Source organism: Pelodiscus sinensis, chromosome 2, assembly GCF_052426305.1.
Source record: "Pelodiscus sinensis isolate ZL-2025 chromosome 2, ASM5242630v1, whole genome shotgun sequence".
In the NCBI taxonomy this organism is placed as follows: domain Eukaryota; kingdom Metazoa; phylum Chordata; order Testudines; family Trionychidae; genus Pelodiscus; species Pelodiscus sinensis.
The window spans coordinates 152295001-152318961 of NC_143053.1; the positions used below are offsets into that span (position 1 = coordinate 152295001).

General features: G+C 40.3%; 2 protein-coding genes across 3 annotated transcripts in view; one reads left to right on the forward strand and one right to left on the reverse strand.

The window, feature by feature from the left end:
• Nucleotides 1-1094, forward strand: part of LOC102455363 (poly(rC)-binding protein 3-like) — a 693079-nt gene extending 691985 nt beyond the window's left edge. Inside the window, exon 12 of one of the 2 annotated variants that reach the window (XM_075921627.2) lies at nt 1-1094. This exon is cut by the window's left edge and continues 344 nt beyond it. The gene's annotated coding sequence lies outside the window, so the exon portion shown is untranslated. The other variant, XM_075921624.2, reaches the window with a different exon arrangement.
• A 5077-nt stretch (nt 1095-6171) lies between these two features.
• Nucleotides 6172-23457, reverse strand: ZNF830 (zinc finger protein 830). The gene is made up of 10 exons (XM_075921628.2): nt 22804-23457; nt 21684-21779; nt 19895-20015; nt 17762-17795; nt 16109-16302; nt 15564-15654; nt 14667-14730; nt 12094-12174; nt 10702-10778; nt 6172-8097 (listed from the first exon to the last, which is right to left on the reverse strand). Exons 1-10 carry the CDS (start codon nt 22918-22920, stop codon nt 7914-7916), a joined length of 1059 nt encoding a protein of 352 aa, XP_075777743.2. The 5' UTR covers nt 22921-23457; the 3' UTR covers nt 6172-7913.
• Between the last annotated feature and the right edge of the window lie 504 nt (nt 23458-23961).

Below are 23961 nucleotides of genomic sequence, written 5' to 3' on the forward strand. Positions count from 1 at the left end.
AGTGTTCTAATGCACTGTATTCAACGATAGACTTGGCAGTAAATTAAATAAGACTTTTTATAAATAAATTTTTTCCTGCTTTAAAAAAAATCCCACATGGTAGCTTTTTGCATACAACTTTTGTGGTGCTCTAAACTTGTCCTTTGGTAACCAGGTTGGCAATTTGTCTCGTTTAGAAATGGTTTTTAAAAAGTCATCTCATAGATAAATGGCTTATTTTCATTAAGAACTGAAGGGGGGTTATTATCATCTCATACAAGGCCCAGAGCTTGGTTGGTAGCAGCATAACAAGCTGTGGTTTCAGCAATATCAGTCAGGCTACTAGACAAGCCTGGTAGTTGATTTTTTAAAAGCATTTACAAACATGCTTACATGAGCCCAATTCTGTCACAGAGGATATTGTATTTCACACACTGCAAATAATCCCCTGTAGAGTTAGTAGGCCTGTGTGTGGAGTAAGTTACTGCTCAAAAGAAATGCAGGAGGCAGCATTTGACCCATAATAATGAAATTTAAAAAAAAAAAACCTCCCTTCCCCTTCCCTATTTCTTATTTAAGTCCAGGATTAATTTTTAAACTGCTGGGGAAAGGGGGGGAGACACACACACACAGCCAGGTACTGATGGTGGTATTAATGGATTTGTTGGTTTCATGCCTCTGTAACTCTGAACACTGCTTTGAGGGCAGAGATGCCCAAACTTCATCCATTCAAGGGTTGTGTGGGAAATATGCTAGCAATCCAGAAGCTAGAGTCCAGAAATATGTAGTGAACCTCATCTTTCATATGGAGGCTTGGCCCATAGAAACTACTGATTGCACCATGCAATAATGAAAATGAAAATGTATTTTTAAAAAATCCATTGAAAGAGGCTTGAGTTAGATATTACAGGCAGTCCCCGGGTTACGTACAAGATAGGGACTGTAGGTTTGTTCTTAAGTTGAATTTGTATGTAAGTCGGAACTGGTACATATTGGAGGGGAAACTCTAGCCAAACATTTTCTCCAGAGCTCAGTTTTATTCTCCCACACCTCACTTCCCTCAGTCCTTTATTCTCAAGCTGAGGTGTCTGCTGAGAAAAGCCGCTCCGCGTCTCCCTGGTCTGCTGGGGGGGGGGGGCGCTAGCTTTGTATCTCCCTGGTCTGCTGGGGGGAAGCAGCTAGTGCGGGGTTGCCTCACCCCGTTTGTAAGTAGGGATCCGATGTAAGTCAGATCCATGTAACCCGGGGACTGCCTGTATTTATATCAGTTATACAAATTAGATAAACTTTGCCTTTTAAGTCTGAACTAACTAGAGCCACAAAAAAGATTGTTTCTTAATTTTCTTCAGGTATGGTGCTAGTAACTATTCTCCAATCTGCTGAGTTTCAGGTAGGTTTGTTGATAACTTTGGGATATCTCCTCACGTCAATGTACAAGCTACAAGTAAGACCTGCATACATAAGTGACAATTTATAGACTGAGGCTACATTAGAACTCTTTGTGCCTTGTTTGCCCGTCACTTACAGATTTTTTTTTTCCAATAAATGGCTCTGTGGTATTGTCAGTTCATTGCTAATTTCATCCTCTGAAACCCACATTTCGTTCCCATGCCAATATGTGAGGTCAGTTTTCATGAAAATGAAAAGCTTTGATTAAATGCATGCAGATGCTAGGAAAGTTTATTACTCAGGATAAGATTGACATGCATTGGTAGACCTGTGTGAAGAATCTTATTACTTGCTAGTGTACTCCATTTGCACCAACATGCACATTGAGGTTAAGATTTGTTTTCTTAAGTGCAAAGTTTCTGAACCAGAGCTGTTAATTTTAGCCATGTTTGATTTCATATATAATGTCCTATGCATTTTACAACAGGCCAAAACAATGTGGTAAAAGTGTCATGTTACTTAATAGCAGAGAGGAAATTTTTTCAGGCTAACAGTTTTGGTCAACCCAAAATTGTATTTTTCAGTACCTATTTGCTAATTCAACTAGTTTCAGCCAAAAAGAAAACGGGAGGAAAAAAAACAAGAGAGTCACTTCAGTTTATACTCATTTTGAAATTTAGTTAGATAAGTCACCTGTATATGTTTTAAATGGTATTTCCAACTGAAATCTCTATTATCAAAGGACTGGCATCAACTGGGGAGAAAATATTTGCAGGATTGGGAAAAAATTTTAGTAGTAAACTAACTGGTTCACATTAAAGCTGCTATTTTAACTCAACCAGCAGTGTTCCTGAGAAGATGAAAATGCAAGCAAACTACACTGGCATGTGACAAGGCAGTGTATGGCTCAGCCTGAACCGATTCAGTTTTCTTATTTTGTCCATATCCAAAAAAGCTGGACCTTATTTTATCTTTCCCACTTCCCCCTAGTTACATATGACTGAAAATGACATGTATTACTCTAGTAAATAAGCCTTTGTTAGTGCAATATATTGTAGCTTTTGGAGTAGGGACTTTATGTATATTCATGCATGCACACAAAGAGTGCCAAGAACAATGGGCCCCAAATCCTTTACTGAACCTGGAGGCATTACCATAATATAAATACTAATGCAAACATCTGGGCTATGTCTACACTACAGGCATCTTGCGCAAGAACTTTTTGTGCAAGAGTTTTTGCGTAAAAGGTCTTGTGCAAAAGCACGTCCACACTGCCATGTGCTTTTGCACAAGAGCGTCCATGGCAGTGTGGATGCTCTCTTGTGCAAGAAAGCTCTGATGGCCAGTTTAGCCATAGAGGTTTCTTGCGGAAGAAACGCCTGTTCCCATCCACGCTAGCCTTTTTTGTGCAAGAGCTCTTGTACAAAAAGGCTTAATCCTTGTGGGGAAAGGAATAACTCTTGTGCAAAAAGCCCTCTCTTCTGACGATCTACTGTAAACTTTCATGCGCAGGAACGGGTTTGTAGTGTGGACGCTCCACAAGTTTTCGCGCAAGAAGCCTGCAGTGTAGACATAGCTCAGCTATAGTTTTGGGTAGACAGGGTTAGGCTCTAGAGCTCCGTCTCAAGTTCTAAATAAGCTGAGTTTTCAAAAACCAGAAGTTGTGTTTGGTAAGCAACAGGCTCAAACCCCCTACACCTCTTTCCTTTCAATAATCATGACCTGGAAACATACTTCTTACAGTGCAGCAGCAAACAGGCTAATCATAAAATTGTGCCTCACTACAACTGCTGGCAAAGCAAACTCGCAAATGGTGCCTGTTATCTTCCCTGATACATTAGGTCACTTCATTACTGCACCAGCTCTATAGCATGGGTAGTTGAGAGAGTTAGCTTCTCTTAACAGCCCTCAAGGCCACTTCTGATACTAGGATCTGCTAAAAAAGTAGGTTTGATTCCTGCCTTGCTGGCACACTGGCTGTATTTACACTGCAATGTTTTTGCGCAAAACCAGCTGTTTTTGCACAAAAAACTCATGGAGCATGCACACCTCAAATGCGCTTTTGCGCAAGGCAATCACGAGTAAAACGGCAGAACAGAAGGCTTTTTCCGCCATAGGTAAACCACCTTTTACGAGGCATAACTCCCTTTTGCACAAGAGTTCTTGTGCAAAAAGGCAAGTGGACACTCCAGAGGGGGTTCTTGCGCAAGAAACCCCTATGGGGAAAAAGCACAGGTGCTCTGATGGCCATTATGTGAATGGCCATCAGCGTGTCCTTGTGCAAGAGCATCCATGCAGTGTGGACACTTGTACAAAAGCACATCGCTTTTGCAATGTGCTTTGAGGTGTGGATGTGCTCTTCTGCAAGAAATTTTTGCAGAAAAACTCTTGCGCAAAAGGCTTCTGTAGTCTACATGTAGTGTAGACGTAGCCTAACAGATAAAGTCAGTTATACAGGACAGAGCCAGTCATGTCACTGTTTACATCACCACTGCAGACCTCTCTTCTAGAAGCTTGGTAAGCTCTTGAGTCCTCTACAACTTACTTTTTGCTTGAGAATATTGTCTTATAATACAATTGTTTCTATGACTAATGGATCTCCTAACTGACTGTCTTTTCAAGAAAAAGGTACTGGCCAATTTTCATTCCAGAATGGATAAACATCAGTAAGAATCAATTATGTCAAATACAACAGTAACTTCAGTGTCAACAACATGCATGCCATTGATTAGTTCATTATGTATTATTTAAGGAAGATGGAATTTAAACAACATTAAGAAACAAAAAGGAATTACTTAGAACATTCCTTTGATTCATTGGAGTCTGCTAAGCAGTCATACCTAAAAGATGACAATTTGTTTAGTTATATCTTTGATCTGGGTGCACACGCCTGTTATAGTTCTGACCGCAAACTAGGATGGGAAAGTAGATCTACTCTAAAAGAAAAATTGAAAAGATTACATTAAGATGTAGTAGTATTCTAAAGACAAATACTGATTCATAAATAATGAAGATGAAAGTCTTTGCCAGTGGTATTGTTTTTAATGTTCATTCCACTTCCTATTTCTCATATGTAAAATAAAAAGATATTCTTTGCAAGCATGTGCTCAAAATGACAATAATGGAAGCCCTTAAAATTACATGCCAAATAACTTCAGTTATAAAAGTGAAGTGTACATCCACATTGGCCTGTGTAATCTGTCTTTAGAATCAGCCATGTCTCTTCCCCTCTCTCGGATCAAAACATTAAAGGTCAGTCTTTTCATTCATCTTAATCAAATCCCAGATCAGTTCCTGGAAACATACTAGGTACCATGGATGGAACTAAAGGACATACAAAAGTTTCTGTTTGTCTAAATCTAAGACAACCAGGAACTAGTGTGCTGGCTTCCACCTTCTTCTGCTAAGTACTACTAAAATATGCAATGTTGTTGGAGCCATGTTGGTCACAGGATATGAGAGATGAGGTTGTATCTTTTATTGGACCAATTTGTGTTAGTGGAAAAGTCAGGCAAGTCTACACTGAGAAATTAAGTCATCCTAAGTTACATCAACATACAGCCACCACAGAAATTAAATTGCTTTTGCATGCCCACAATACGCTTCTTGTGTTGGAAATGTGTGCACTCAGTAGAAGCCCTTGCATCAATTTAACTGTCAGTATGGGGGACACTGGCACAGTTTCTCAAAGGCAACAGTCAATGCAAACAATACAATGTCAACACTGATGTTGCATCAATCTAACGACATCAACCTAAGTTCTGTGCCACTCACAGAGGTGAAATTAAGTTGGTGATATGGGCAGGTTACATCAGTGGGAGCTATGTTTTAGCATAGTAAATGCTTAGAGTTAGGTTGACATAAGCTACCTTATATTGCCCTAAATCTGTTGTGTAGATGATGCCTTAGCATGTTAACATACATTTTAAAAGATTATTGAAAGGTTAATAGTTTACTTAAGATAAGCAATTTGTTCCACCTTGAATGCAGCAGTAACATGCTAATTTACTTTCTCAGACCTGAAAAAGAGCTCAATAGCTTGTCTCTTACTGAACAGAAGTTAGTTCAATAAAATAAATAAATAAATATATATATATACACACACACACACACACACACTCTAATATCAGAATTAAAAGCTCGGTAAGACTCATTGGTGGACTAGTGGGGTGGCTGGGAGAAAAGGGTAAGAAACTACATTTGACATTTTGCTCAAATTTATGGAAAATGAAGTAACCTGAATTTTATAGAAAACATCAAGACCAATTGTCAGTAAACAAGTATTCCCACACCATCTTTTTTTGAACAAGAACTTTCTTTCCTAAACATGAGGGGAGCTTCTTTCACTATTTCACTCATTGAACAGATTGGCAAGTTTTTATTTAATTGAGCAAAGACTAAACATGGATGTGTATCAGTGTGCCATATTTGTTCTGATAAATCAGAAACTTTCAAAAAGTAAGTCAGTGATGCTAGGAAACTGCTTTTGCCAAATTTCTGAAGGTTACCAACGTTAGTATATATGACAGAGATCATTAGTTGCACAGTTATACATGAAATTTTTAAACATATTGGTTGTGTTTGTTTTTTGTACATATTAGAAAACTGAAGTAGTGGGTTGCGCCCACAAAAGCTCTTGATAAAACCTACATGTTTTGTTAGTCTTTAAAGTGCTAGTAGACTATTTGTTGTTTTTTAAGTTTTTTCCTGTTACAGACTAACTTGGCTACCCCTCTGAAGTTTTCAAAAATATCCAGAATGCAGACCAGTGTATGTGGTCAGAATACACTGTTAAGCACTGTATTAATTTTACTTTTCACATCTTTATTATCACAACATAAGCTAGAATATTGGGAACATGTAAAGTAGGAGAAGCAAAGGAGGGCAGAGAGCATCTGGGAACTGTTCAAACATACAGGTGGTTCATAATAAAAGTTATACATGATACCGGCTTATAGTGAGCAATAGCATTTTTCCCCTTAACACTATAGGGATTAGTGGATATAAGCAGTGTCCAGACTAGTCTGAATTAAATGTGTGGCAACATTGTTCCCACCATACCCTTTTTTCATCCCCTCCAAACCAATCCCAAACACTAACTTTTTACAAAACCCAAGGTAAAAAAAATAAGCTGTTTTTCCACTAGGGATGTCAACATGTAGTCGACTACATGATTAACCGATAAGCCTGGACTTACTGGTTACTCTTGTCGACTACACACATTCTGCGCCCCCCCCCCCCCCCCCATTGCTGTCTCTATCAGCAAGGTGTGGGGAGTGGCAAGCAGGAGCCAGTGCCCATGAGAAGCTGGCTTTAAGCAAACTCTCCATAAGCACCAGGTTATCTACCTACTCCTCCCCATGCTGCTACCTCTGATTGGGGGCAGGCTGGAGCCAATACATGTGGGGAGCCATCTTTCAAGACAGCTCCCCCCCAGCACCAGCTCAGCAGTGCCACCTGCCCCCCCTCACACTGCTGCCTGTCTGCGGCGGCTCAGGTTCGCTAAGGTTTCATGTGGTTACATGACTATTCAATTACTTGATATCCATACTTACCCACAATTCTACTTTTTGGGATTAAACTGAAAAATCCATTCAGATTTTACTGAGTTAGCAGGAGCTTCTGAAATTTGAGGGCTTTAAGGGTTTGTAAAGCTCAATTTTATCCTGTTCACTGGTTCTTAAGTTTTAAAATATTATTTACCATTTGCAAATGTAAGAAAGTAAATAGTATTCCTAGGCTCCTTTGAAAGCGTCCAATATTTACAACTAAAATAAATTAGTGTTGGAAGAACAACTTTAAAATAAACCTAACAGGGCTTCCAATGCAGTGCCTAAAGTTTCATACCCATTTCACTATAAAAAAAATATAAAGTTACTATTCTTATATCACTCTGCTCAAGAATTTTCAGGCAGCTTCCAGTTTGTGACTATATTAATCAAAACAGACTGAGTCCAGCATAATCTTCTGCAACATGCATATCCACTGTAGCATGGCAGGAGATCAGAGTATTACAACTTTCCCACAGTCTGTTGCTCCATATTTCTGGTGTGTTAGGTCATTTACATACAAAAGAGTGCAACTAACAGGTCCTGCATTGGACAACTGACATATTGTATTTACGTCTAACTTCTAAAACATCCTGGAGAAAACAGAGTTTCCTACTGGAAAGGACACAATAGACACCGTCATGTTGGCTGGTACTAACTAGAACACAAGACAGCCCAAAGCACTGACTTGGTTGGTATGTGTTACACTCCTGGCAGTCAATCAACTATAAAATTACTTGCTCATTAAAACAATTTTAGTAGGAAATTATAATAAGAATTTTAATACAAAAGTTATATGAAAGCTTGTAAAACATTTACAATGTACAACCTTTACACAAAATACTCCATTTTAGACCTACAGAGATACACTTTTTACAGTTAACCTTGTTACTATCTGCAAGATCCTTCTTATAAATAAATATTTTAACAAAAATGTCTTATTTCTGATGTAGTAATACCACAGATCAATAGAAGATTGAGCATGCCACTGAAATGCTATAACAAAGCCCCTTTCACTCTCCAATCTTGAGAGAGCAAATCCTGCAATTCTCCTTCATCTTCACTACCAATATCCTCATCCTTTTTTTCCTGGGTTGCTCTTAATCTCATAGCTTCCTTAAATTTATCTTTCATTACATCCTGGCGGTTACGCAGCAGCTCAACACGGCGGTAACATGCACTGTAGAAAGATAAAAAACATTTAGTTAACATTTATGGCCTTGAAAAATTCAAAAACTGATTTTCACACAATACAGGGAGTGCTTCTCCTTTTGTCTATAAAACCTTAAAAATGCAGAAACATTACAATTCAAATAAGCCTTTCACAACAGATGTTAAATACTATTTAATGTTTTGCTATTGCCCCGTGGAAGCAAAATGAAGGGGGGAGGAAGGGGAAGAGTCTCGGTCATTGCTTCTCTTACAAAGATGTCAGAAACAGATCAAATCACAATCCTGTGACAATTTGATTAAAAAATATCAAAGATATGAAGCCATTTTTAAAGTACTATAGAAAAGGAAAAAGCTCAAATCCGTTTTGTTTTTTTTCACATTTTTGTCTAAGAAGTTATTTCATCAAAGGTGGAAGGGGGAGCACAGGGATATTTATTATCAGCTGAGACACACAGAAATAGTACATTTAAATGGAAGCCTGACAAGACATTGTAGCCCTCATACTTGAATCCACCATCTTAAAGAATGCATGCTACAATTAACCTCTGAACTTGTATTTGGCTGCCAAGGTTCTGCATTTGTAACAGTATTTCTACTCTGAAAAATAACTATGTAAAAATGATAACTCTTACTAGTGGATAGATCTATTCCTTGCAAGTACCAAATTATATCTCTTTACTTGCTTTAAATTCTTTTTTACTTCTTGTCACTCCTATCAGCCTACAGATTCAATACAGAGGAAAGAGCTTAAGCTGGATCATAATCACAGAGTCAACCATGGAATACCATCATGGCATGGCATGTTTGGAGAGTTTCTGTCAGAGCGTACCTGCACTTATAACACTTGATATGGTCTAAAATACAATCAGTTTTAAAGAGCAGTTGATCTTATATTCCACAGGTTTACCAGGCCATTTTGACTTGATATGGAGGAGAGAAACACAATGGCCATTTCTAACACACAGTTATATTACCAATTTTGAAAGCCCACTGGAACACACACTCAAAGACAGGTTTTTGGAATTGAACATAAATCATTTAAGGTGCTGCAGAAGAGGCACTCCCACCCAACATTGAGGATCTACTACATTTGAAGCATTTCTGTAGAAAATATAATACCTTCCAAAACACTTCAGTGGCTATTAAAACATTTCCTACATTCAAATACACTGTTCTTAATATAGCATGAAACTAAAAGTATGGCTACATTAACTTCTACTGCAGACAAAATAAATCATCAGTTACAACCTTTGCAACAACTTAAAAATACCTGAATTTGATTCCAAATAACCATGAGATTTTAAACAGTAATAATAAAAGGGACTGTGTAATAGGGATGTTAAATTTAGATTAACTAACTAATCAAATAGCCGATGGAAATAGTTGATGAAAAAGCAGAATCACAGCAGAAGTGGCACGAGCGGAGACTGTTTCAGTCCTCAGGCTGTTTCCCACTGCACTTCTTCTTCTCCTGCCCCCCTCAGAGACGGTGCTGGGGAAACTGGCTTTTAAGCTGGCTCCCCACAGCACTGGCTCCTGCTCCCCCCCTTGCTACAGGGAAGCGACTAATCGCATCACTAGTTGACTACCTGATAAGCATAAGCTTATCGGATAGTCAACTAATCAACTAGTCGCTTACATCCCTACTGTGTAAACACCTTCAGGCTCTTAGTCAATGCTCTTCAGAATCACATGATCACTGTTAAACACACACATCTTTACTCCTAAAAGCAATGTGACTGAGATTATCATTATTATTATTGAAATAGCTGGTAAATCTCTGAGACAACTTCAGTATGGAAATCTCCTTTTCACTTAAAACATGGCTATCTGTCAGTCTTCCACATTAAAAAAATGAACTAGATTTTCCCTTTGCTTTCAATCAGTAGCTTTGCCATGAATAATGTGTCTTTTATGGTACATGTTACACAAAGGGACTGGTTTACAGCACCGTAACATGCCAAACTCAGTTGTATTAATTGAGCTTGCTGAAGCTTAGACTAATGTATGTCCAACTGTTTTAATGTAACATTGGCAGCTAGTAAAGGTCCACACAATGAGGTATATTATTCCACAAATATTTTCAAATAATTGTCATGAGAAGCAAGGGGCCAGTTAGTCACAGAGTAGTATACATTCAGCACAGCAAGTGAAAAATTAAAGGCATGACTCTCCATATGAAAATAAATTTAGTTCAGTCTACAAAAAGTTGTTTAAGAGCTTAGTTATAAAATATAATCACAGGACTTCTACATGATACACAATCCACAGATTGAGTGTAGAAAAAAAATTAACCTTGTTCATAAGATTTTATGAAATTTAATCTCTTCCTCTAGTTTACTGGCCTTCTGTGCCCATACATACCATTTTCAAACTCCCACTGTAATCTGTTTTAATAAACACCTATACAATGCTGCTATCCAAATTAATCTTTATTAAAAGGTATAACTGTCAGGAAACAAACTGATTTTTGAAGCCAAACACATTGATAAGTGAATATTTAAAAGCACTGACATGTCAGGTTACAAATTAAACTTAATTCATAGTCTATTCAACAATATACCCGCCCTCGGGGGAACAGAAAAGTTTGAGAAAAGACAGCTCTACTCACATCTGCTCATCAATTTCTCCAATCTGACGATCTAATCTTCCCTCCTCATCCTCTTCTGCAACTATCGCTTCTGAAATCTAAAACGAGAATAAGTTTAGTCCCATTAATTTTTTTTCAAGAAAAAGAGCAGTATTGGAAACTAAAAGCAAGAGATTAAAAACAAAAGTCACAATCTTACACAGACATTCCTATCTACAATGTGTTAATAGCACATATAGGAAGTCTTTGCGACTTGGATTGAAGTTCAATGGAAAGGGCAGAACAAAATGCTAAACTAAATACATAAATAGTCTAGAACCTTTCTCCTTCTTAATTTTTTATTTCAATTATTGTTTTGAAATAGAATATAAAACCAAATACATCCATCAAAAAACGTAATATACCACAGAACAGAAGACTCCAAAATTTTATGTTTACCAATTAGGTACAGTAAAAGCTTGTTTCTAGAAGTATTAACTATACCCACTTGATTCCAATGCATTTCTAACCTGTTGTTTTTTTCAGCATATACTTTCTCAAATCTGAATGTCTGGGAGAGGCTATGCAACCAATGGTCCACGCATAACTGAGAAGATTCCTTACTATGCTGAAGAATTGTTTGAATGGTTAATGTTGTTAAAATGTATCCACTATCGGCTTTTGTATAAAAGGTCACTTTATCTATAGTTCTGCTTTACTGAGTAGTGATAAATTGTTCTGCACCAGTTTTCTTAGCAGTTATATATGATCAATTATTTTCAATTCAAGAGTTTAAAATCCTTAAAAGGCAGCAAGTGAGAATACCAGGTATCAATCACAATGTCCCATAAACTGTATATCAGGGAGGTATAAACCTAATTCTGATACAATGTTGCATGGAACCTTAAGTACAAAAAATGAGAATCCTGATGGGCCACAGTTTTTCGGTATGTGTTCTGTGTAAATTCCTATATAATATTTCAAATCTTTAAGGATATTTTTGTCAAGTTTAAATTCACCACAAAATGTACCACCCTGCAAAAGCTTCCAAGAGTGTAAAATACTTAGAGAGGTAAATTTCATAGTTTAAGATTAAATTTTCTAAAGGCGATTTTTTTCAAGCAGAAGATAGGAACATGGTCAATTGCCTGCATAGGAGTAACTGAGAAGATGTGCCTGCTCTCTCACTTAAATCCAACCTAAGGAATTTAATTAGCTATATTTGTTATCAAAATCTCTTTTCACTTAACTTTTCCTTGAGTGCAAAATGCAGGGATCTTTTACTCAGCTGCAAGTATATTTAACTGCACACTGAATTGTGAAAAGCAGTCAACAAAAATAGTATGTCACTCACTTTGCCAAGCTGCATGAAATGGTTGTTTTTCCAATTATGTATTGTATCTAGAAGCAATAAAGATAGATTCTATCATTTACCGTGTTGACTTGTCGCATTGCCTTCTGAAATTCATCCCACTCTTTGTCCATCTGATCCTTGGGAGCATCAACCTTTCGTACCTAATGAGTGAGGAAAAAACGGGCTTCTTAAGCAATTGCCTAATGATTCCTGTTGGTTTTCTAAAACCAATAGGAGAAACAAAACACATATTCTGCTATTTACTTAGAAAGTTTTGGCAGCAAGTAAATTTTTTGGTTCAAATAATGCATATAAACAGTCATATTTCATGACTTTGGAAAGAAAATCAGATTCTATACCTTGCTGTCAAACAAGTGTCTATACAAAATACATGATTACAATATTGAGGGACAGCAGCTGACCCTGAATGGATGGCAGAGGATGTTCGGGATGCTGAAAGCAATCTGGCTTGTCTCCAAAATACAATACCTGTATTTTTGTCTATTTTCAGCATCCAGCTATCATTGCATGGTATATTTTGTGAAACATCTGATAGTATACAGCAGTTTAACCCAGCCCTAGTGATTTTTTTGAGATATCTGCTTGTAAAAATCACAATTGATTATCCTCTTGATCGTTTTCCCTATATTTATATTTAGTGGCTAGCAAAAGAACTGTTAGAGCTGTCTACCACTTTAATATCTGTAAACTTATCTTTCCAATGATGCTGAATATTAATTACTAACTCTAGAAATGATGGGAATATTTTCTGCAAAATAATACTGGAACTGAAGCCGAATGAAGAAAGAGGATCTGCCTGCATTCAGGAGAAAAGGTGTGTGGGTGCCAGTCTGGAGATTGGCCTGGAGTTCAAATCTTCCTACACAAGACTTGGGATCTGCACTGTGGGCAAGAGGAATGTAAGTGATCACAGTCATAGCTTTCGCTTGTAACACATCATCCTGGCAAATGAACATCAAAAACTAACAAAATACCAAGATTCACAAATAGTTCTCTCACCAGAGGCTGTGACATGAATTATGTACGCATGATGACTAACAACATCTGTGTCACCAGCCTTTATGCTACTTTTGAATGAGTAATGGAGTTAGAGGAACTAAACAGTTTGAATAAAATAATTGGTGGAGTCACCTTTCTACTTTAGCAGTATTTTCCTTTTTATCTGTTCTTGATTTTGGCAGTATGGCAATCCTTGGAATGTAAAATGGTCAGTCATTTACATGCTTTATTCTTGATTGATTATACAATTTGCAACAGTATAAAATAAGTCATATTATAAAATTTCAAAACCAAACAAGATGCTTCCATCATTCCATATTTCTGTTTTTGTGATTATTCGTATCATGGTTACATGTATTATGTTGTTAAGTATTGTGGTTTTGCCTTTTGTAATTCTTGACTATTTGTATTTCTTATAATAAACTTAAACACTAACAAAACAATTATTTTGCCTTGAAGTATATATCTGACCAGATTAAATGCTTCAGTAACCCCAGATATAAATACTAGATTTCAAAGAACAGCATTTTTTTAAACATACAAATCCACAGAAAAATTGCAAAAACCAGCCGCATCTCTGAACAGTTTGTATACGATTCCCCTCTAGAATCACTGTACCTGTGTCTGAGATTACAGCATCTCCATGTGCTGGTGTTACACCTCTCAACAGGAGTTAATCTGGAAGGAGTTGACTAGCTAGAGGTTTGTGCCACTGACAGCAGACAAGTAAAGCAACTGTTCCTTGCAATGCATAAATCCTTGTGAATTTTGTTTATAAACTGGGTTAAAAACCAGAGACCACTAATTAGTATTACCTGTGCTCTGATGGACCTACCTGTCTGAAGCCTATCCCTGGTTTGCCACACCTCCCCCCATTCCACCTTGCGCATCACTCCGATCACAGCACTAGACACCACTGTCACAGGCTGGTTCAGAGATCGACTTGAGACTGTCACCTGATGTGCTGATCATACCACTGAGCCTGCTGCCTACCCTCTGGGTGCTCCGTCACCCTGTTTTGCTGGGCCATAGTAAAAGCCCTCCAGCAGAACAATGCATTCTAGCCTCATTAAAACTTTCTTTAAACCAACCAGGAAGCACCCCAGCTGCTCTGCTCTACAGCTTCCCCAAGTCTGCCGCTCGTCAGTTTCAGCAGTGGTGGACTTGGGGAAGCGGAGCAGAGCAGAGCAGCTGGGGTGCTGCCGGGTTGGTCCCGCAGCATCGCCCCTCACCCCCCCCGCTCGGCGATAACTACTGCAATCTGGTGGTTGGGAAGCCCGTTCCCCTCCTGGAAACTCTCAGCCGTGGCATGGGGCTTCCCCCACCTTCCTGCAAAACGGCAGAGGGTTCGCCCTGTTCGCACCGCTCCCCGCCCACTCCCTTCCCCCTAGCTGGTTGCAGTGCGGGTCCTGGCAGACCCATCACAGGGGTATAATCCCCTTCCCTTCTTCTCCCCTTCCCAGCTCCAGCGCCCCTGGGGCTCTCAGCAGCTCCAATTGTCCGGCTGGCCAGAGCACTTCCGGGTTCCAGTTGGTGCCAGTTGGGAGCGCTGGACCACTGGATGCCGGACAATTGGAGTTTTACTGTATTACTAAATCTGAAGAAAAAGCAAACAAACAAAAAGAACACTTACCCTTGCATCCACTTCGGGATCATCAAAGAATCCCTCTGGTAAAGCTTCTGCAGTGTTTTCTTTTCTGAAATGAGTTCTCGATCTAGTACTTATTGTTTGAATTTTAATTGCAGAAATAAAATGTCAAGAGCAGAAACCAATATATTTTAGAAATATAAAAATAATGTATTTCTTCTCCACATCTAGCACTAGCTGGATATTAAGCTCAACAAAAACTGTTTTTACAGTTATATCTTATCAAACACACAAGCAGCTGTATAGATAATAGGCCTAGGCTAATACTCTGGAACCCAGAGCTGAGAGTAAGGCTCCTCAATGTTTTGAAAAGTGGTGAGCATTCTATTGCATTCCCATCATTTTAGGTTCTTATTTTTTTTAATCATGAAATTTTGAAAATCCTTAAAAGACGACAGCCTGATGTAAGTAAAATGAATCTTCATATAGATGAACCACTTTAGTCCGACACTGTTGAGACGTGACTATTGCCAAACCAGAAAATTTGCCAAATCACATGAGGTGAATATTGTCTAGCAGCATTACCGACACTTCCATTGTTTACTGGGCTCTTAGAAGACATTTGGGGGTAAATTAGAGCTAAACAACAGCACAGAACACTGAGAGCCAGGACTGGTGGCTGTAAACAAACTTTATGGCCGCAGGAAACTTGGCCACACCCACAGTAAGTGGACATCTGGCTAACTAAAATCATACTGGATCATGGATGTTGCCAGACCAAAGAGCACCAGGTTAGAGAAGTTTAACCTGTATAACCAATAAATGTGTTTTCCTGTTAATTATTCAAGGTGACAGATCTAGCTATGATCAAACTATGTATATTAACTAGAAGACTGAAACATGTTTTGCATTTCCTTTTAACATATGTTCTGACCAATTTACCTTTCCACTACCTTTTCTTGAACTTCTGCTTTCTGAATGGATCCTGAATGGGAGACTATGGGAGCAGCTGTTGTTTTGTTGTCAAAGAAATCTACAAAAAAGAAAGATACTCGGTCATATGCACAAAGACTACTATTGCTCAAAATTCTACACAAAGTTTTGACTAAAAAGGAATTTAAATTAGTACCATTTCTGTTAATCAGGAAACAAAGCTAGCTGGTCAATACTTCTCTGGATGCCTCAAATAATTAACAATGGTATATACATTATTACATATTTTACATATTCTACAAATCTGGGATGCTAGGATACTATTGTATAATGACAAATTGGAAAGAAACATTTTCACAACTTTAGCAGTCACCTGACCAAAAAAATCACACATGCATAAATAAAGTGCATATGAAAATTAAGAAAATCCCAAACAGAACAAACCCATCACTACTATTTCATATTTCTAATAATTATAAGACACCTACCAGCATAATTTACAATAGCCAACAATTTCTTCTCACAGAATTTTATAATTTGCAATCTAAAGTTACCTGCTGGTAAAGCATTAGCGACTGTTTCTTGAGCTGGGTGTGGAATTTCAGTTTTTTGTACACCAGACAGTTTGCTAGTACTGTCTTTTTCTTCCTCGTCATCCACATCATCATCATCATCACCACCACCTTCTGACAGTAAACTGGGACCTGGACCCTTTGACTCTGCTGTGTCAAAAAAACCTGTGGGTAGCCTAGGAAAGGATGCAAGATATAAATATTGGTACATTAACAAAACCATTTGCAGCAGTGTTTGAAATACAATTATTTTGTGAACCCTAACCATCTCCTACAGATAATGGAATTAAATAATGAATGGTGTTGCTCGCTGGTGTAATATAAAATAATCCCCATCTAAAATCCCCAATGTAATTGTGGTTTTCTTTTTAATTCATCAGGTCAGTGCTACCTACATTTATGGTACTAATTCTGTATCAGAATATGCAGAACAAAAGGGGCTTTAAAAAAAAAGATGTCCCACACCAAAGTAATTCCTGTATGCCACAATAGGAGCAGGGAACAACGCAGGCAGCTTTCAAGTACAAATTGGACCTCCCTGGTCTGGCACTGGGGACCTGCCCCATTCCAAATGAGGGAATTTGCCAGATCAGAGAAGGTCCCCTGACACCGGCCTCCCAGGATACTGCCCTTCTCTCTGGATGGCTCCACTCCAGCCCCACTGCCACTGGACTCCAGCCTTGCTGCTATTGGGGTTGCGCTCCGCGCATTGCTGGACAGAGCTCCCCAGTCGCCATGACCCTACTTTTACTCTGCCCAGCCGAAGCTTCTCGGGGACAGGGCTCCACAGCTGCCCTGCTTCTGTCCCACCTGCAGCTTCCCAGGGAATAGGCTCCGCGGCTGCCCCTATGCTGCTGCACTCGCCAGCATTTCTGGGGGACAAGGTTCACCAGCTGCTGGCAGCCCCGCTACCGCACAAGGGCTCTGTGGCTGCCCCACTGCTGCTGCACCAGAACGGGGCTCTGCAGGGACAGGGGTCGCTTGTCCTGCTGCTGAACTGCCTGGCCAGGTCTATCCAGGGACAGGGCTCACTGGTCTGATGGTGGGGATCCCTTCTGCTGGACTCCCTGACTGGCTTACATTCCCAATTGATGGGGCTCTCTGCTCCAGCAACATCTGTGATCCTGCCAGACCAGACAGTCCCAGATTTAAGAGGTTCAACCTGTACATTTTCAGTAGGGAGGTCATCTGGTGTCACATAGATTTCCACAGCCTCAAATATTTCTCTCCACACCCTCCACAGCCATGTTAGAAAACAACATAATTACAAATGATCTCTATGAAATAAATCAGAGCAATTAAGCGTGTACAAAAACAAAGATAAAGATTTGTACTTTGAACTCTAGGAAAATACTGTACATCACTAAGTATACCCGTATAATGAAAGCAAGGTAAAATTCATTTTTCTAACTGGTTCTGACTCATTCCTATGATTTTTATCTTGCTCACACAGCTGAATAAGTTGCTGATAAACTATGGGTCTGTGTCTATGTCAAATAGCACATGAGGAAGGAGCTCATGATGTCTACATCATTACTCACAGCAGGTGCAGAGATCAAGTGAAGTGAATGACAAAAAAAAGGATTGTAGCTGGCAAAGAGCTGCACAAATAAGTAAATGAAAGTATCTACTTACCCTGATGCAGAAGCCTGTGGCTGGTCATTTGAACCTGAAAAATAATCAAGAATCATTTATGACTGCTTTGCTACTGAACAAAAAAATGAAAAAAAAAGTATAATCATGATGAGCTTACACTGCTGGTCGTTGGTGTCCTGAATTCTAAACTGTTGCAATGTAGCTAGTTCATCCAGTCACCACACTGTTTCAAACAACTATGCTGCTGAAATGAAATACTGCTGAATCTGTACTTTTTTTTTTTTTGAGGGGGAAGGGACAGGCACTAAAGAGTGATCTGTAATCTTAGTTTTTGTTAAAGGTTTTGTCACTCTCAATTGAAGGTTCATAGGCAAATTTCATGGTTAACCTGTTAGCAAGACTTTAAAGGTGCTCTATTGTAGAACCCATTAGAAGTTTATAAAATAATCACTTTATCACAAACTTCATTTTTATAAGCTGTATACTCCAACAATAGGATGGTAGCCATCATGTCCCAATAAATTTAAATATCCCGTGCTTCATTAGCATGACTGAACTAGTGCGCTGGCAAGATCATGCTAATGAAGCACGGGATATTTAAATCCCCTCTTCATTAGCAATTTCGAATGCCTGCATTTGCACAAGTGTAGGCATACCCGGAGAGATCAGGCCCACCTCCAGAAACTCACCTGGCTGCAAGAAGCACCATGGTTGCTGTCTTCAGAGCTAGGCTAGATTCTGAAGGCAGCAGGCATCAAGTTTCCTGCTGTGAGGGAGGTTTCCAGAGATAGGTCTGATCTTCCCTGTGCTCCTAGGGACTCCAGACTTATTGTCTCAGCTGGGTTGGAGAGGAGTGGGACTTCCTCATCCCTTGCACTCTTGCTGTCAGGCACCTTCCCTGGCTGCAGATAGTCCTGCCTCCTTTCCCCCCGCTCATTTCTTGCCCTCATCACTCTGCAGCTGTTGGGAACAAGAGGCCATTTTGCAGGGAGCTGCCTCTCTTTCCAGTTGGAATTATTAGTGGTATTAAACATATAACAATATTTAGTTATTGTTTCAATTAAAAAAGGCTGATATACAGTTGGAAAACTATCACCCAAGCTGCGTGAATTCATTCAAGGAACCTGCAAAACTCCGGTTGCTTACTAAATGCAGATAATCCACGATAAGACTGCCTTCCAAATGTTTTTGCTTTATTAATTTGCGTAATTTGTGAGCTTTTGCAATTATTTATCACGAGTCCACTGATGTGCAGTACATAGTTCTTTTCCTCATTGTTTGATTTTTATATCTGACGTCGCCAAAGATGTACAGACAGGAAAGCTAACTAGAGTGCAAGTGTAGACATACCCTCCCAGAGCGCGTTCATGCAAGGGACGAGGAAGTCCCATTCCTCTCCAGCCCTGCTGGGACTGGCACTAGCCTGGTGCACAGTAGAAGCCCATAGCTGACATATTCCCAGTCCTGCCCCACCCCATAATAGCCAGGGGAAGATCTCATAGGGTAAAGCTGATCTCACAGTCTGTGATGCATTTTTCATGGTCATGAACCTGGTAGGGCTCTAACCATGATATCATATTGACAACCTAGGTCAATATGATATTACAAGTGCACAGAAATGAGTAGGTGCATAGACAACTCCTACACTCACGCAAACCCATTTGCAGAATCTAGCCTTTATTCATCCCTCAGGCAGTGACGCCATTAGCTAGTTATAACAAAGTGAAAGTTAAGATTGCTTCTGTCAGAACAGTGGACAATGTGTTACAAGTAGTATTTTTGGAAGTGTGGAAGTATGGCTTCGTTGATATCAAGTTTCAAATCACATTTGTTGCCATAAAAACAAACCATTTACACTTTCATGTCATATATCTATAAATAAAAAAAAATCAACATCAAGAGAAAAGTCAGAGTACATGCCTTCTCCCTCTTTCATAAAGGAGAAAGTGTTGCAGTAGCTGTGTCAGTCCGAGGATATGAGACACACAAGGAACATGATATATTATCTTTTATTCCCTGTAGCTTTGAATGCTTGTAGCTTCCGCCAACAGATGATGGTCCACCAAGAGATATTATCTCACTCATCCTGTGTGTCTCATAATGAAGAAAAGCATTGAAAATCATATTATTCAGAATTTGCAGTAACGCTGAACTGTAAACTTATTGTTTTACCTTTTGCTCTCTTTATTTCTTCATTTTCTGTGTCAGAAACTTTTCTTTTGGCAGGATAAGATGATGCACTAATTGCAGGCCCAGGGACTGTCTGTTTAGCACCTTTTAACTCTGCAAATTTCTGTTAAATAAAAATTTGAATCAGAAAATAAAATTCAAGAGTCTCTCCTTTCAAGATCTTAAAAATTACTGACTTAACACTTGTCCACACTTAAAGCTCTGCAGTAGCACAACTAAAGCTGTAGGTAATCCACCTTCCCAAGTTGGTAGCTAGGTTGAGGTCAAACTACCGCTGTATACAACAGGAATCAGGTCAATTTAATTACATAGTTCAGCAGCAGCATTTTTTCAAACCCTTGAGCAAAGCAGTCAAACTGATGTAATTTCATATTTTTTACTTCGTTATACTTGTAGATCAGGCTTCAGAATTTAAAGTTTGGAACATTTAGAAACGTTTAATTTAGTAAGTTAGAAAACAAATATTCATAACATGCACACCTCTGAATCACTGAAATTGATTAATCAAGTTTACAACAACAGAGGTTTTGCAATTATTAAGTGAATCAACGTGTTCAATAGAATCGCTATGGATAGTAATTCCATGCTCCAATAATAAGAAATTAGCAGTAGGGATATATTACCGACCACCTGACCAGGATAGCGATACTGACATTGAAATGCTGAGGGAGATTAGAGAGGCTACCAAAATAAAGAACTCTGTAATAATGGGGGATTTTAATTACCCTCATATTGACTTGATACATGGCACCTCAGGAAGAGAAGCGGAGATAAAATTGCTCAATGGCTTAAATGACTGCTTCTTGGAGCAGCTGGTGCAGGAACCCACAAGGGGAGAGGCAATTCTTGATTTAGTCCTGAGTGGAGTGCAGGATCAGGTCCAGGAAATAACCGTTACAGGACCGCTTGGGAATATTGACCATAATATAATAACATTCAACATTTCTGTGGTGGGAAGAACACCTCAGCAGTCCAGCACCTTGGCATTTAAATTCAAAAAGGGGAATTACACAAAAATGAGGAGGTTAAAAGGCACAGTGACTGTAGCCAAATCCCTGCAAGCTGTATGGAAACATTTTAAAGACACCATAATAAAAGCCCAACTTAAATGTATACCCCAAATTAAAAAACATAGCAAGAGACCTAAAAAAGAGTCACCGTGGCTTAATCACCATGTAAAAGAAGCAGTGAGGGACAAAAAGGTATCTTTTAAGAAGTGGAAGTCCAATCCTAGTGAGATAAATAGAAAGGAACATAAACACTGTCAAAAAAGTGTAAAAATGTAATAAGAAAAGCAAAAAAAGATTTTGAGGAAAAGCTAGCCAAAAACTCAAAAAGAAACAACAAAATGTTTTTTAAGTACATTAGAAGCAGGAAGCCTGCTAAAAAACCTGTGGGTCCCCTAGATGATCGAACTATAAAAGGAGCGATCAAGGACGATAAAGCCATTGCAGAGAAACTAAATGATTTCTTTGCTTCAGTCTTCACGGCTGAGGACGTTGGGGGAGATTCCCAAATCTGCACCGTCCTTTGTGAGTGATGAATCTGAGGAACTGTCCTGGATTGAAGTGTCATTAGAGGAGGTTTTGGAACAAATAGAAAAACTTAATGTTAACAAATCTCCGGGACCGGATGGCATTCATCCAAGGGTTCTAAAAGAACTCAAATGGGAAATTTCTGAACTTTTATCTAATCTATAAGTTGTACAACTTACTCAAACAGAAGGATTATGAATTAACTCATAAATGTTGCTGTATCTTCAAAGTCTTACCTCTTTGTGTTGTTTCCCAAGTATGTGAGTTTGCCACAAAAGTTCATTCTTAATCTGAGTGTTGCACAATGTACAACTTAAGTGTCCTAAACGGTTATATGTACATTTCAAAGTTGAGGAAATATTTCAAGATCACACAGTCTTCAAAATTGTAATTCTGAATTTCCAATTTGTAGATAATTTAAAAACACTATTTTCAAAGGGGGAAGTGAAGCCCACGATGTAGGTATTTTTTTTAAATGTCATTACTATTACATGCCAGAATTTTATAATTTTTTGTATACCAATAAAAAGCTATTTCTGTTTAAAGACTCCCGTGTCGTGTAAACAAAACATTATGCTGTCATATGCAGGAGTACCCAAATTGTTACCTCTGACAAAAAAAATTGTAAGATGGTACATGAACCAATAAAATTTAGGAGCCACTTTAGGATTGAAGCCATGTCTAAAAACATGTGAAATTGACAGATAGCATCACTGTCCACGCTGGCTAAGAGCAAAGCAAAACATCACTGTAACAATCTCTTCAAAGCTGCAACACACTGCTAAGGAAAGCAGGGAAACCAGCCCCTAACCAACCAACGTTCTCTGTAAGTGGAGCACCAAATGCCGCTCGGCAACGCCCATAGCCAGCAGCTTGTGTTTCTATTGGTGGTGGCATCCTTACATACCTCAGCGCACCTAACAAAAGTTATTCCGCACATGGCTGGGGGGGGGCATTGCCCCTGCGCCCGGGCCTGTCACTGTTCGGGGGGAGGGGGCTGTACAAGCCCATGCACCTCTGCAAAAGTTTTACAGTTTGGGGGTGGCGGGAGCGTCGCAAACTCGACACTTGCCGGGAGCCCAGAGCAGCCCGGCCGGCCCTGCAGCCGCCAGGAAGAGGAGGGGGCTGGCGCAGGGGCAGGTGGGACCCTGCGTCCGGGGCGGGGCGGGGCGTTGGAGGAGAACACCGCGGACCAGCCCGGCACGAGGCTGCCGAGCGCGAGACCCAGGCCAGCAGGGAACCGCGCGGCGGCGCGAGACGGGCTCCCGGCGAGCACTAAACAACGACTCCCCCTCCCACAATGGGGGTGTGTGGCCCCTCATACGTGCACGGGTCGGGGGGGGGGGAAGCGGAAGGATATTTAGCGAACGGCGCCTCGATTCGCTTCTTTCCGGCGCCCTGTCGCTGCTTCTCCCGCATGAGACGCCGCAGCTCGTCCTGCTGTACCAGCTTCCGCCCCGAGCCCGACGCCATCTTGGCCCGGAACTGCCTCCGGCGACGCAGCCACTTCCGGCGGAAGGGGGAGACACACCAAGTCCCGCCTCTTCCCCCGGTCTTGCGTGCTAGGGGAAGGGCGAAGCTAGACGCGGAGTTGCTATGGCACGTGCCTCTTCCTTCCTGTCCTAGTGGGGCGCGAGCTCTGGCCGCGGGAGCCTGCGTCCGTTGCCCAAGACGCGCTGCACGTGGCGGGGCTACTGTCCTGAGAGCGCCCCGCCCCCAACGCTAAACGCAGCCGCTGTGGGAAAGCAGAAGGGAGGCAGCGGGGGCGTCTCTCCCCCCCCTTGAGCCACTCGTCTTGCCCCGCCCTGAGCCCTTGTCCAGGGCAGAGCATTAGCTGGTGTCTCCGTGGTGCAAACACTGGAGCTGGTTCCGTGTGTCACTGGCTTTGTTGTCGCAGCTTCACGCAAGTCAGGGTGGTCACGTCAGAGACAGGCTTCCTGCCCGGCCGCTCAGAGCAGCACACGTGGTTCTGTTAGAAAGCTGCAGATGAAGATTCTGGGAAGCCCAAAGGACGGCTTTCCTTAGCAGTTCACTATGCAAACCCATCGTCACCCCCCCCCCCCACCCACACTTTTTTAAAATTGAGCACTTTGCCTGAATTCAAAGCATCGTTTTGTTTAGAGGAGTTAGGTTACAACACTGATTGAGCCCACTGGCCAGGCTTTAACAGCCTGAAATTGTTTTGAATGCTCTGTGAGAAGCCTAAACTATAAGTACAGCCGGTCCCCAAGTTGCAAACGGTCAAGTTACGACTGTTCACGTTTACGACTGCTCCATGGAAGTTTTGGTCGTAAAGGCGGTCCCTGAGTCAGAACACAACCTGGGCTTGCAAACAGCGTGGTCACTATGTAACTCAATGGGGTCTGAGTTACGAACAGATCACGTTACGGCCTTGGGGAGAGGCTGTACACATTTTTATAGATATCACTAACTTTCCTATACATCTGACCATCCCCTCCCCAGTAGCTAATCAAGAGGATACTGGGCCTTAAATCTATCACTGCTTTCTCCTTT